The sequence below is a fragment of the Balaenoptera ricei genome, chromosome 10 (genome assembly GCF_028023285.1).
Source record: "Balaenoptera ricei isolate mBalRic1 chromosome 10, mBalRic1.hap2, whole genome shotgun sequence".
In the NCBI taxonomy this organism is placed as follows: domain Eukaryota; kingdom Metazoa; phylum Chordata; class Mammalia; order Artiodactyla; family Balaenopteridae; genus Balaenoptera; species Balaenoptera ricei.
The window spans coordinates 47,763,679-47,777,241 of NC_082648.1; the positions used below are offsets into that span (position 1 = coordinate 47,763,679).

Consider the following 13,563-nt stretch of genomic DNA (forward strand, 5'->3'; position numbering starts at 1 on the left):
TAGGATCTGATGGGTCAATGAGATATCTGGCATTCTTATCTCACAGGGATGCAGCCTTTTCCTAGTCTGAGCTGTGGCATGGCTGAAAAAGGAGATACTCCCATCTCAGAGCAATTTGGAGGTGGTAACGTCGTGCTGCTTTATCCCTTGTATCTGTAAGAAGTAAAGGATTATGTTGGAGGTTGGGCCAGACAAGCTTCAGAGGAGGCTGGCTAGAGAGATACTGCTATCCAGACACAAGGGATTTCCAGGGCAATGTGCTATGTCATTTCTGCCCACTGTTCTTTTTTCCTTCTTTAAGGGGTGGGTGACATTGAAAAGGGGCTGCTGGATGGTTCTGGGTCAACAGGCTCTTTAATGGCCCTTGTCTGACAGGCTGCAAAACAACAGGGCTAGCTTTGGGAAGATAGAGGAAAGCTCTATTATCTTACAGGCAAGTGACTTCTGCTCTTCACCTTTCTTCAGCTGCACAGAACAGGGACTGCTAAGCACACCTGGATAGTATGACATCTTGGCACAGCAAGTTCAATTGATGTAGCTTTTATTGTAAGAAACATGCAGTTCTGTTCCTGCCAGGTAGAACCCAATCCTCTGGCTTTGGGATTAAAGAAAGGCCCAAGTCCTCCATCCCTGAAGAGTTTTCAGAATATGAGACGGACAGGTATGAAGCAAGCATCTCGACCCAGTTTTGGACGTCACTCACACTCCTCTGGCTTAGCTACCAGGGCCCTAAATGAGTATCACAGAATTAACAGGGTGGAAGGAACCTCGGAGGTCGCCTAGTCAGTCCAAGTCTCTTATTTTACTGGTAAGTACTCAGAGGTCCAGAATTGAGAGTGATGTGCTTGATAAACCACAGTTAGTGGCAGAGTCCCATTATAGACCCAGCCATCTATCAGAATTATTTGTAAGGAGTAGGACAGGATGCAGGGAACAGTGTTAGGAAGATACGTGTGCATATGCCAGAGAAAGCCATCCCAGCCCGCATCAAATCCCTCCGACCCCACCCACACCAGGGTGGCAACAGAAAACGGACTGATGTCCAGTGACAGATTTTTTTTTTATATTTAAAAACAAAATCAACCCCCCCCGAAGAACCCCCCAACAAACAAAAAATCAGATTAAATAAAATTTACAGTGAATATACCCAGCAAACATCTGTATGTGCAATTAAATACTGTGTCTGTTACTGCAGCACAAACCTCAAACAAACAATATACAAGTATTCTAGGGGGTGGAGGGAGGCCCAAGTTTTAACTCTGTGGGGTTTGGGGAGATAAGATGGGGTGGGAGAAAGGGGAAATCAATTTCAATTTTTCTTAATTCTGTCCATATAAATATATTCATAAAGACCAAAAAAGAAAAGGGAGCTTGGGATGGTAAGGAAATAGGAGAACATGGGAGTGTGGGACCCTCCCAATTCTACCTGACCAAAAAATATGAAAGAATTAATTTCATGGTGAGAGAAGAGATAAAAAATCATAGAAGAGGATGGGAAAGAGAGGGAAGCAGACATGGGGCCAACCAGGGAAAAAGAGGGACCCTTGGCAGGGGAGTGAGAAAGAGTCCAGTGCCAGTGTGAGTGTCTGTTTCTGTTTCCATCTTCATCCCTACTCTCTTAGGCTCCAGTTTAGTGTCTGTCTGTGGACCTTACCTTACCTTCTGCCTGTCTGTGGTCTGACAGAACCCCTTGACCCCCTCTACCCTGCCCCACCCCTGCCATGCTGGTCCCTTCTTCTCCTCCATTTATTGGGAGCTGGCTCGCTCCAGGATCCTCAGGTCATAGTTCTTTTTGGCCACTCGAAGTTTGAAGCGACTCACAGAGTTGTTGAGGCGAAGGGAGGCATTTTGGGCAGCCAGAGGGCTGGGGAACACAGCCACGATGGTGTACAAGGCAGCGAGGTCCGAGTGGCGGCCATTCTCAGCAGTCCCACCGTTGTCCCCCCCACCCCCACCAGGCAGCCCCTGAGCATCCTTGAGCCACTGGATCTTGGCGCCGGACATGGCAAGCTGAGTGAAGAGTTTGTCCGCCTCGGTACGGGTGATGCCCTCAGGGAGATCTGTCACCTCCAGCACCCGTCCCAGGACTGGAAGGGGAGGAGACAGGACATGGTTGTAAGAGGTATAGAGTAGGAAGGACTGGCCAGCAGCCCAGCAGAGGAGTATCCAGCTGACCAAGTCTGTATACAATGTCCTCAAAAGCCCAGCCTTTCTCACTTAGCTCTTTCCTCCCTCCCCAAATCAACCCAACTCCCTACCATCCAGACTCTGATCAGGGCAACTAGGAGACACAAAGGAAACTTTCTCTTCTCCTAGCCTAGAGATGTAGGCAAGAGGAGACTGGGAATCAGAATCCCAGATTTAAGATCTGGAAACCTATACCTCAGTTCTCTCACAGGGTGCAATTACTGTGAAGAAAGTGTGGCTTTTGGTTATGTTCTTTCACAAAGTTAATAGCTCAATCTGAAATATGTTCCATTCCCTTCCCAGAGGCTGGCCCAGGTAGATTCCTCTTTCTTATCATCTAGGGAAGTCAGTTTCCCTTCCTTTCCTTGTTTAGCAAACTGCTTCAGTAGGCGAAACCCCAAGAGATCTTGTTATGCCTAGTATGGTAGGCCTGCAGGAGGAGAGTTACTCCCCCATATTCTCTTATCAAGCCTCTCCTAAACTGGGTCTAGGACTACCAAAGGTAGACATCCTAGATCAGGGTCAGGACCACTTCCACAAGATTGTCTGTTAATAGCAGGCTCAACAAGCCCCATCACTGTGCTATTCCCAATTTTCACCCTCGTCTTCCCTAGGACTTGGAATTGCTTGGTAAGGAGGACTGAGACACCTCACTTCTCCAGCTTCTCTTTGGTCTTGAGTACGAAAAGGTCCTCTTTTGACTCCCCACCCTAAGCTGGCTTTTCTCACCATCCTGGGCTGGTAATGCAAGGCTGGAGGGGTAAGCACCTTCTTTTGGGGATTCAGCAACCTGTCACTCACCAACATCTGTTGTCCCCAGGTCAGTGGAGGCAGATTTGAGTGCTTGTCTCTTGCTCCGGTTTCCATGCTTCAATCCACTCTGTCCCTTCAACATTCGAAAGATAACTCTCATTCCAGGTAAACAATGACTGCCTTACATCCCAGTCTTTCTGAGAGATTAAGGAGCAGTACCCAACCCTGAGGACCCCATCCCACCAGGCAGTCAGATTGGCCAGAGAGTGGCCACTGAGAGACAAAGAGCCTCTCCCTCTTGGCACTGGGGAAGGGGTGACAGGAATGAGTACAGGAGTGGGGTAAAGGCTCTTCCCACTTCGTCCATTCTCTCTGTGTTGTCTCTCTTGTCCACCCAGCTAGTTGAGGTGGATGGCTCAGAAGCAGGGGCCTGGATGAGAAGGGGACTCTGATGGCCCTAAGGCTGATGGGAGACACCCTTACCTGGTGCACCGTGTAAGTTGACTGGCCATGGAGCAAGGGAGGGCAGATGGACAGATTGTACTGTAATGGCTGGCCCAAGAGGGAGTAGTGACCATCACCTAGGGAGGAAGAACAGATGGTTTTCTGGGAGTTTGAACTACATGGTATGGCTTTTATGAGACTTCATGGGGCTTTGGAGATGGAGAGCAACAATGCATACTATTGCTACTTTTTCTACGATAGGAGTGCCCATGTCACTGATTTAAGAGTTGTCTCTCTTCCTAAACCCCTTGGCTCTCGGCTGTATCTCAGACAAAAGGGGTTATTAGGTTCCTTCACCTTTGAAGAAGGGCTCTGTCCATTGAAGACAAAAGGCCCTGGAGGAAACCTACAGACCCTTATGACTGTCTTTTGTTTCTCATATAGTTTCTTCTCACCTTAAACCCAGGGCTCAAGTTTCTGACTCACATGAGAGGCAATACAATGCAGTGGACAAGAACACAGACTTACAGCCAGACTGCCTAGGTTCAAATCCTAGCTCTGTTACTGAAAATGGGATGTTGGGTATGTTTTCCTCTCATTAGCACTGCTGAGGTTAAATGACTATAAGACACTTACAGCACCTATAAAGTAAAGTACTTATAAGTAAAGCACTTAGAGCAATGCTTGATACATATTAAGTACCATGTGTTACCTATTATTGGTGATAAATACTGTATTTCAGAGCACTTTGACGTTTTAAACCATATTTTCATCTTAATTTTATACTGCTTTTGATAGCCACGGCAGAAAGCAGATAAGACTGTTTCCATCTTATGTGTGATTAACCTCATTTTATAATATTAGGAAACTGAGGTCCTGTTTTAAGTTTAAGTAACATGTTCAACATCACAAAGCTAGTTAGTTGTAGAACTAGAATTTGAACCCAAGTCTTTTAACTCAAATCCAGTATTCCCTCTTCTAAAACCATAATGTTTCTGACACATACCGTTTCTGACACCACCCCATATTCCCAGCCCTCAGACTCAGTACTGATGGATTAAACTCTTTGTTGTTCATTAGAAAGTTCAGTGAACTTCTTTTCCCTGGCTCATAATCACCAGGGACTTGGAAGTAAATACTAAATATCTAACGGAGATCTAGAGTAAATTAACTATGGGCAGCACTAAAGAGGGGCAGGTGTCTTTGGCCTAAACAGGGCCAGAGTTGGATGACCAGCCACACTGGTTCCCTGCCTGTTGCTGCCCTCTTGATCTCCCCACTTGGGAATGGGATGCGAACAGCGAATTTGACAGCAACCAGCCCTTATCTAACCCCTTACCCTGTGCTGGACCCCCAGGACGGGGGAACTGTGTGAGGACAGGAAGGGGACTGAGTCCTGTGCAGACGTTGCTGAGGCTGGTGACAGGAGAGGGTGCTGGAGACTGAGTAGGAGATGTGACGGGGCTGCTGCTCATTTGTGTGTTGGCCTGTGGGAGAGAGAGGAGTACACATCATACACACACTAAACATTACCCTCTGGATATTCCTATGGCTTGGCTTAACAGTCACCCCTCTCAGGAAACTTCTCTTGCTGAACTCTGTCAAAGTCAGACTGCTCCTTCAAACTAGTCCCTTAGTCTCTAATTAGTTTGTATTATTATTATTATTATTTTAAAATTTATTTTATTTTTGGCTGCGTTGGGTCTTCACTGCTGTGCGCGGGCTTTCTCTAGTTGTGGCGAGCGGGGGCTACTCTTCGTTGTGGTGCGCAGGCTTCTCATTGCGGTGGCTTCTCTTGTTGCGGAGCACGGGCTCTAGGCGCATGGGCTTCAGTAGTTATGGTACGTGTGCTCCGTAGTTGTGGCTCATGGGCTCTAGAGAGCAGGCTCAGTAGTTGTGGCGCACAGGCTTAGTTGCTCCGCAGCCTGTGGGATCTTCCCGGACCAGGGCTCGAATCCGTGTCCCCTGCATTAGCAGGCGGAATCTTAACCACTGCGCCACCAGGGAAGCCCAGTTTGTATTATTTTAATATCCACTTTTTGACATACTGTTTTAAGTATTCCCTTAGCATTTTCAAGCATGTGTCCCATCTGCCACCTTAAATCTTAGGTTCCTTGAAAGAAGATGCTCTCTTCTATTTCTTGTGTTTCTTCCCGAAAAGTGCCCAGGGAAAGACAAGTAACAGAGGTTGCTCAGTCAATGGCAAAGATTACTTCCTGAGAAGAATCTGGTTACCTCCCTGCTAAGACAAAGCTGGGTTGCAGGGACTCACCTGGGGGCTACTGTCAGGACTGTACAGGTCTCCAGGTTTCTGCCCCCGCTGGTCCATGCTATAATATTTACAGTGACTCCACTGGACCATGGATGGGTTCTGGGGGGGCTGGGGTCCATTAGGGACATTCAGCTGCATGACCACCACACCTGGTCCAGAAGGTGACACTCCTGGGTGGCAGGAAAAAAGCAGTTGGTTGTGAATTCAAACTACATTTTAGGCCTGTCAGCTAACCCTAGGTGGAAAAGCCAGTAAGCAAATCCACCTACTGGCTTCAGGGTCACTTAAACTGTGTCCTGCCAGGAATCTGAGATAGTTGCTGATTTGGTCTCTGACTCTCTCTCAGACCAGTGGAAACTTCGAACCAGTGGAAGTTTGAGTGGAAGATGCCAATGCCCTCCTGGCCTTCACCTGGTGAGGGGTACTTTGGTATGCTTGGCAGAAAACTACTTCATTTCTGTCAAAGTTGGGTATTACCAAATGCCCGGGTCAGACTGCTCAACTGTCTGGGCATGGTACAGGTCCCAGTCTGGGGCTTGGGCCAGGGCTGCAGGCACGTGCCGGCTTTTCTGGTAATGGCTGCAGATAAGTCAGCGATCTCTGGTTGTTCTGGAGAAGATAAATGTGCATAGCTTCACTAAACCAGATCCAGGATATAATTCTTGGGCAAGCGTTGGGTGAATTGGGAACATTTCAAGTAGAGGGAATGGCATAGAGATGTATGTCATACTCAGGAAATGACAAATAATTCAAGGTGCTAAGGCACAGGGGCTATGTAGGGGAAGTAGTAGGAGATGAGATACATTTATTCATTTATTCAACAAACGTTTATTGAACATTTGTCTATGTGCCAGTTCCTATGCTGGGCACTGGGTATACAAACAAACAAACAAACAAAAAGACTGGTCTCTACCCCCATGGAATGAACAGTCCATTAGGGAGTCGGACATTAAACAAATAGCTGGTGTCAGAGTTTGAAGCACATTCTGGTAAGGGTTGTATCCCGTAGGTGTTGGGAACAGGACTTGTGTTTCAGAGAGCTAACCCAAGTGGCCGAATGTAAGATGGCTGAAGGGAGGGAGAGACTAGTGACCAGAAGACTAGTTAGGAGGCTACTGAAACAGAACAAAGTGATTATGAATTAGAGCAGTGACAGCAGGAATGGAGTGGGAGGGTGAGACTCTCTGAAGGTTTTACTGACGGTTTAAGGTGACTGACTGGATGCAGCCCTGAGGTTTTAGCCCAGGCAACCATGGATATAGTCTTACCCTCTCACAGTCTGGGGGAAGGAAAGGGCTCAATGAGGAGGAACATTAAGTCCTGAATCTTCCTCATGGTGAAAAGCAAGGTAAGGGGTGAGGGAGAAGCAGTTTGAGGGACAGTTCCTGCTGGGAGAGATGAGCAGGAGCTCTGCTTCCCCACGGGGGACTGTCCAGCATGAGGCTTTGCTCTTGACCCCCCAGACTGTATTTCTGTGGATGGACAGGCTGAGTTCATGTGTGTGTCTGGTGGTAGAGAAATGGGACTGAGGGTCGCTAGCTCGAAAACCTGCTGCAGTGCTGCTGTCTTCATGGCTCAGTGCTCTGGGGCTGCCACTGCTGCCGCCATCGCACTGCTTCCTGTGATGGGAAATGTTGCAGCCTCTGCCCTGGGCACCAGTCATGCTGGGAAGTGAGCGTGATTGCTTTTCTCAGGTAGCATCGGTCAAAGGAAAGGAAAAGAAACCGTGGGAGGTCTGAGAGAACAGCTCAGGAGACACAGCATCTGTTGCACCCTATTCCCCAGTTTGTGCCCCCCCCCCCATCCTCTAGGGCTCATACAATCAGAGAGCACAGATACTCAGAGCGACAGGCTCGACAGGCTCACCTCTCCCCTTCCCCTGCCAAAGGGGACAGGGTATTCATCAGCATGGCTTGTAAAAGGGCCACAGGAAAATTGTACAGTTGTGAAGTGTCATGCATTTAACAACTCCCCCTTTACTACAGTTGCTCTGGGCATTGTATTTCCCCACCCTAAGAGCTCCACCTGCTCCGATGTTCTTTACCCAAAAAACTGCAACTGACCTTATTCAGACACCTCACTGCTACCTGAGGGGGCCAACGTAAAAATAATCAAATCTATAGCTTTTCTGGAAGGCAGCTTATAACCTGAGCCTAATGCCCTGGGCCAGGAAAAGGTAGAGGATGTGTGAGTATGTAGGGTGTGGGCATAAGCAAGGCAGTAGAAGCTCTTTCTAATACCAACATGTAGCCGTAAGGAGCTATTAGGGGGCTAAAGTGGAGGGGGAAAGAGAACAAAGTCCTCATATTATTTTCTCTGATCCGAACAAAAACAAAGGCAGGGTTCTCAGTTGCAGCCTCATGCCTGAGCTCCTCCCCTCACTGAGTCCTCCCCCGCTGGCCTGGAGTGTTGTTCCTTCACTCAGCTGAGGACAGAGAGCACTACTCTGCTGATGAGATGATTTTTATGCTTCTCTTCCTCAAGCCAGAAGCTGGTGGCATCCATTAGCAGCTGAACTGTGGCTACTTCTTAATGCACGTGGCAAAAAACCCCCCAAATCCCCCAAAACGAAAACCCCCCACAGCACTGCCCAGTGACAGCGCTTCCACCTAATCAGGTTGGGGGAAGGAGCCTGGGTTGGAGTGGGAAGGGGGAAAAGGGAGTTGAATAAGGAAATCAATTTCAGCTTGAAAGCTCTGAAAGGAGAGGGAACGTGTGAATGGCTTTTTAAGTGGCATCATTAAACCTGGGCAGAAAGGTCGATTGGGCAGAGCAAACCGCATAAATATAAACAGATGACATTTATGTCTGGCAGAATTGCTTTTGTTTAGTTTTTATTTTTTTTTTAAATCGCTGAGGTAGAAAACTGATAAGGCTTCTTCCTTACCATCTGGAATCAAATCTATGGAAAGGAATGTCCAGAGAAATAAAATCCCACAGGCATCTTTCCCAAATTACAGGATAGAATCCTATAGTATCTTCGTAGTTTTCCATTTTTTTGGTGGGGGAGAGGGTTATCTTCAGGGAGTGGGGATTGAAAAGAGTTAGTCTCAGCTTTGGAAAGCCCTCAGCTACAAAATGAGCCAGTAAGTAGGTGAGAAGCTATTTCTGTATGTACCTCACTCTGGCCGTGCTGCTGTGTCACTGTGAGTTGAGAGTCTGTGCATAGGTTTCACTGCCATTTCATGTCTGTGTGCCTCTTCCCCAGACAAGCATCCCTGTAGAAACCTCAAGGGACCTGCAAGTCACTATTTTAGCGGGAAGAAAAGTATTTCCTGAGGTTATGGTTATATCTAATATCACAGTGGAGGAATTAACATCCAGGCCTGGGGGTAAACTGGGCAACTACAAAAATGTATTAATAAACTGGAACAATTGCTCTAGGAACAGCCAATCCTAATCCCTGCCTTTATTTTTGGAAAAGTGACCATGTTGCTACATGGGAGAAGGGCGGGTGACTGTCCTCTGAAGGTGACATAGCAGCCCTTGTGGGGAATGCCAGCCTTCTATCTTTTCAGTAAAGGGCAAACTGGAAAGGAAGGTGTAAGAAGCACTTTTTCTTTTCTTCCACTTCCTCTTAGATTTCCATGAGCAGGGATTGAAGACTTTTAAGATCGATGCTATGGTGAATAGGTCTCTTAGATGATGTGGGTGGAAGAGAGGGTCCCATTATCTAGGAAAAGTACAAGGGGTCAGTCAGAAGCCTAGGGTCAATCAGGGTAGCCAGAAGGAAAGGAAATATAACAGAAAATTCTAAAGCAGCAAGGAAATTAGATGATGAAGAGGGTTTTGTCTATTTCTATTAATTTGGGAAGAGCCTAGATTATCTCCTTCCAATCCCAGTCCAGATCTCTAGTGCTGCCAACTTTCAGAACAATAGCTGTTTCAGTTTACTTAATTAACCCAGCACTAGGTCCAGAGTAGGTACTGAAAAATTATTTTCACTTGATTTGTCTCTAATTCATCTTGTATTTGCAGATGAAGAGACATAACTGCAGAGACCCAACAGATATACTGATATACCACTAAGGATATATACAAAAATTCACATACAAGCATACCCATATGCACACGCACACACTTATTTTAACAAACAGGAGAGAAAACGCCCTGAGGTGCCAAGCACCACCTCAGGCTACAGCAGTTCTTGGAGCTGGTTTCTATAATTTCCATACCCCGTTGGGAATTTCGAGGTCAAGTGCCCCTGGCGGACACTAGGAGAAACAGCTAGAGAGACCAATAATGTAATAAAGGGTAGTAAGGGTTGGTGAATTTTAAAACCTCAGCCTGTAAGAGATCCATGGTTGGTCTGGATAAAGGAAGCAGTCATTACATTGAAGGTAAGAACTGATCATGTCTTGTGAGCAAGCTTAATTCTGGAATTTACTCCAGAGCACCTAACATAGAGTACAGAAAATCTTATGTGAAAAATATTCCATTTCTAAAATAAGAAAAATTGGCAAAATACCTCCTTCTCACCAGAAGAGGGAACCCTGACATTCCCACAATAGAGCTGAATGGGGATGGCTGGAGGCTACCTTAAGACCTCCTCCCCTCCAGAACCCGTGAAGTCTACTTAACTTACTTAACTGCAGGTAATGATATGTCACGGTTGGGTGAAAGGGAAACAAACAAGAGCAGTTGTACTTGGTGTATTGGGGGAGTTCTTGGCAAAGACAGATAGTGAGAGGCTGCAAGGCATAAGTCTATTCACCTTGGATAACTGGCCCCTCCAAAGAAGGCCTTTAGCTATTTAACATGATATCCATTTATTTCCTACTGGAGAGAAAGGAATAGAGTACAGAAACCTGTTGAAAATGTGTTACTGAGGATGTAGCATGGGTTATAGAAAGTGAAAAGACCCAAGTTCAAGCCCTAGGACTGTGATTTTAGGCAAGTCATTTATTCTCTTTGAGTCTTAAATTTCCTCTTCACCAGGTTGTGGTGAGAATGAAAATGACACAATGTATGCGAGCACATAGGAAAAACTAAACAAATCTAAGATACGATTTTAAAAGCATTTTATCAGCCTCCCTCACACTCCCAAGAGAAAAGAAAAGCTGTTTACAGGAAGAATGAGTGCAACAGACAGAAGTAAGCACTTTGTGTCTCAAAGGCATGTGAGTGGTGAGTGTAGTGCTGGATTCAGCAAAGAGGGAGAGGGAGAGGGAGAGAAAACAAGGAACTCAATGGACATGTGACCCCCCCAGGGATAGGGATCAGGCAACCAACCTCACCTTTTGAGGGGTCAATTTCAGCACCTCTGGAAAACACCAGCCAGCCAGGACTTTGGTCTTCCCTCATGATGGGGTCACATTTGGGGACAGAGCCAATCCCTGAACTCTCTCTGTCCTTCCCAGCTCTAAAGCACAAGTCCTTCAGCAGTGTTTGCTCTCACCAGTGCCCAAGACCCCTCAATTCTTTATCCTCTTACCTGAGTACTGCTGTGGCATCTGTGGTGGACTGCAGGGAGAGGGAGACTGAGGCATCTGGTACTGCTCAGAGCCAGGAGGTTGCAGAAACCCCACAGAAGGGCTGGGGAGATGGAGAAGAGAAGAGTGGTAAAGCGGTAGAGGGAGGAACGCAACTCCTGGCAGACAGCTGTTGCTTCCTGGGCCTCCCCTGTGGGAAGTCAAGGCAGCTCCAAGCCATTCCCAGACCAATTTGCCATGCAATTTCTAAAATCACTCATCAGTTCAAAGTTAATTATATATATTTGTACTTGATCATCTTTCAATTAGGAAGCTGCTAATCAGCGCTACGGATGGAATGTCAGTAACACATGCTCTTCCCAACAGTGTAGAAACACCAAACACACACACATGTGCACGCACACAAACACAAACACACACACACACACACTCTGAGAAACACAGCAGAAACACGAAGAGAATGCCAGAGACAGACACACAGGACTAAAGTGCTAGAGAGAGATGGGCAAAAAATAACTAAGGAGATTTAGCATATTTTCTCAATGGCAAACACATATAGTCAACTAAAGACAAATGGGGAAAAATCTCACAAAACTCAAGACAACATGGAGACATACACATAAAAAGAAAGAAATGTGGACACTGAGAGAGACACAGAAATACTTGAGGCCCAGACTTGAGTTCTAGTCCCAGCTCTGCTTCTACTAACTAGTTGTGTGACTTTGGGTAAGTTTCTTAACATCCCTAGTTGGAACTTCCTCATTTATAAAAGAAGAGAGAAAAATAAAACAAGGGGAGTGGACTATTAGACACTTAGAAATGTCTAAATACTTAGACACTTCTAAAGTAACTTCTACCTCTAAAATTCTATTAGCTATGAGCTATACTAAGATATATATAAATAGACATATAGAAATAGGCTATCTCAGATTCATCCATGGATATAGAGGTACACAGAAAAATTTACATATGTATACTCCAAATTGCTTTTTTAAAATAATAAGCAGTCTCTATCTCATAGTTCTGAATCCCACTGATTAGAAAAACAAAAAATGGGGGAAATTATAAAGCCTCTGTCTCCGAAGCATGAATTTTTCCTGCTGATGAATTCTTATGCAGATATCGAATTGACAAGGAGAAGAGGAGAATGAACTCCCTCATGTTCTACCTGCTTTAGCATACCACTGGGATTTTTACCCCTGCCTTTCTTTCCCAGTGGAAACAAAACCATGGTGCAACAGTTGCTAAAGGTCTGTGGGAGATGCACCCCAACTCTCTGGGAGTCCTCACCTTGTACCGTTCTGCTGAGCTGGAGGGATCATGCTGTAATACACTGGTACGCCCCCTGCTGGGAGGCCCCCTTGCACAGATTGGCTCGCAGTGACCAGCATGGGTTGCTGGAAAGGCGGCTGGACCACATTTTGCGAGTCATTACCCACTGGGACCTGGGTGGAGACAAGAAGAGAATGACCACTCTTACTCCCAAAGAGTTCATCCAAAGAACAGCCTCTAGTCATCACTAGACCAGGACACTCTAACCTCCTTCCCTACCTTTAGAGACTCCTATTCTCCTTACCTGCATAAAGGAAATGCTTAGAGCTACCTCCATTCCCTTCCTCTCCAAACCTCACCCATGGGCATGTGATGTACAGGAAGGAGCCTAATTTCCTCTAGATCCTACTTTTCTGGGTATATACTTGTTTGCATGGCTATATAAAAACCAAACAGTTTAAATAAAGACTGTTCTCAGACTCTCTGGGCCTTCTCTCAGAGGAAGAAAACCTAAAAATTCTAGGGGTAAAGTGAACAATGTTTTAGTGTTCGAGTTGTCAGACTGGAGGATGTGGGAAACTGTGCTCCTTTTCCTCATCCCAAGGACTGGGTGATCTTTCCTAGTACAGAATGCACCCACTTGGTAAGAAGGCAGTGGAGTGTACTGAACCACCAGGCCTTGCATCTGGCCCCCCATGCTGCTCCTCTGGCTGCTGAGCAGGCCCTGGTTCTGTGGCTGCTGGACCCCAATCATGCCTTGGTAAGCCGCCTGCTGCTGGTTAGGCATCATGGGCTGTAAACCTAGGGATGGGCAAAGCAGAGAAGACATTAGCATAGTATCAACAATGTTTAGGAGGTCACACTCTCTCAGTAATTTTCTTTCTATTTTACTTTTTCTTTTCCTGGAGATCACGGGTTCCTCCATAGGACCCTAATCATTCCTGCCGCCCCCCCCGCCCCTGCACCCCCTGCTTTTTACTTTATTTTTTTAAATAAATCTATCTATCTATCTATCTATTTATGGCTGCATTGGGTCTTTGTTGCTGCACAAGGGCTTTCTCTAATTGCAGCGAGCGGAGGCTACTCTTTGTTGCGGTGTGCAGGCTTCTCACTGCAGTGGCTTCTTTTGTTGCAGAGCACGGGCTCTAGGCACACAGGCTTCAGTAGTTGTGGCATGCGGGCTCAGTAGTTGTGGCTCACGGG

The 13,563-nt window shown here is 46.4% G+C and overlaps 1 protein-coding gene across 19 annotated transcripts in view; it reads right to left on the reverse strand.

The window, feature by feature from the left end:
* Nucleotides 1–524: 524 nt before the first annotated feature.
* The window catches only part of R3HDM2 (R3H domain containing 2), a 148,871-nt gene continuing 135,832 nt past the window's right edge, over nt 525–13,563 (reverse strand). For all 19 annotated transcript variants that reach the window (XM_059936257.1, XM_059936272.1, XM_059936261.1 and 16 more), the window contains 8 exons: nt 13,001–13,161; nt 12,379–12,533; nt 11,091–11,191; nt 5,657–5,826; nt 4,724–4,871; nt 3,424–3,521; nt 2,989–3,073; nt 525–2,087 (listed from right to left, as the gene is read on the reverse strand). In XM_059936257.1, coding sequence (XP_059792240.1) covers nt 1,747–2,087; nt 2,989–3,073; nt 3,424–3,521; nt 4,724–4,871; nt 5,657–5,826; nt 11,091–11,191; nt 12,379–12,533; nt 13,001–13,161 — 1,259 coding nt within the window. In that variant the 3' untranslated portion in view covers nt 525–1,746. The remainder of the gene's footprint in view (nt 2,088–2,988; nt 3,074–3,423; nt 3,522–4,723; nt 4,872–5,656; nt 5,827–11,090; nt 11,192–12,378; nt 12,534–13,000; nt 13,162–13,563) is intronic.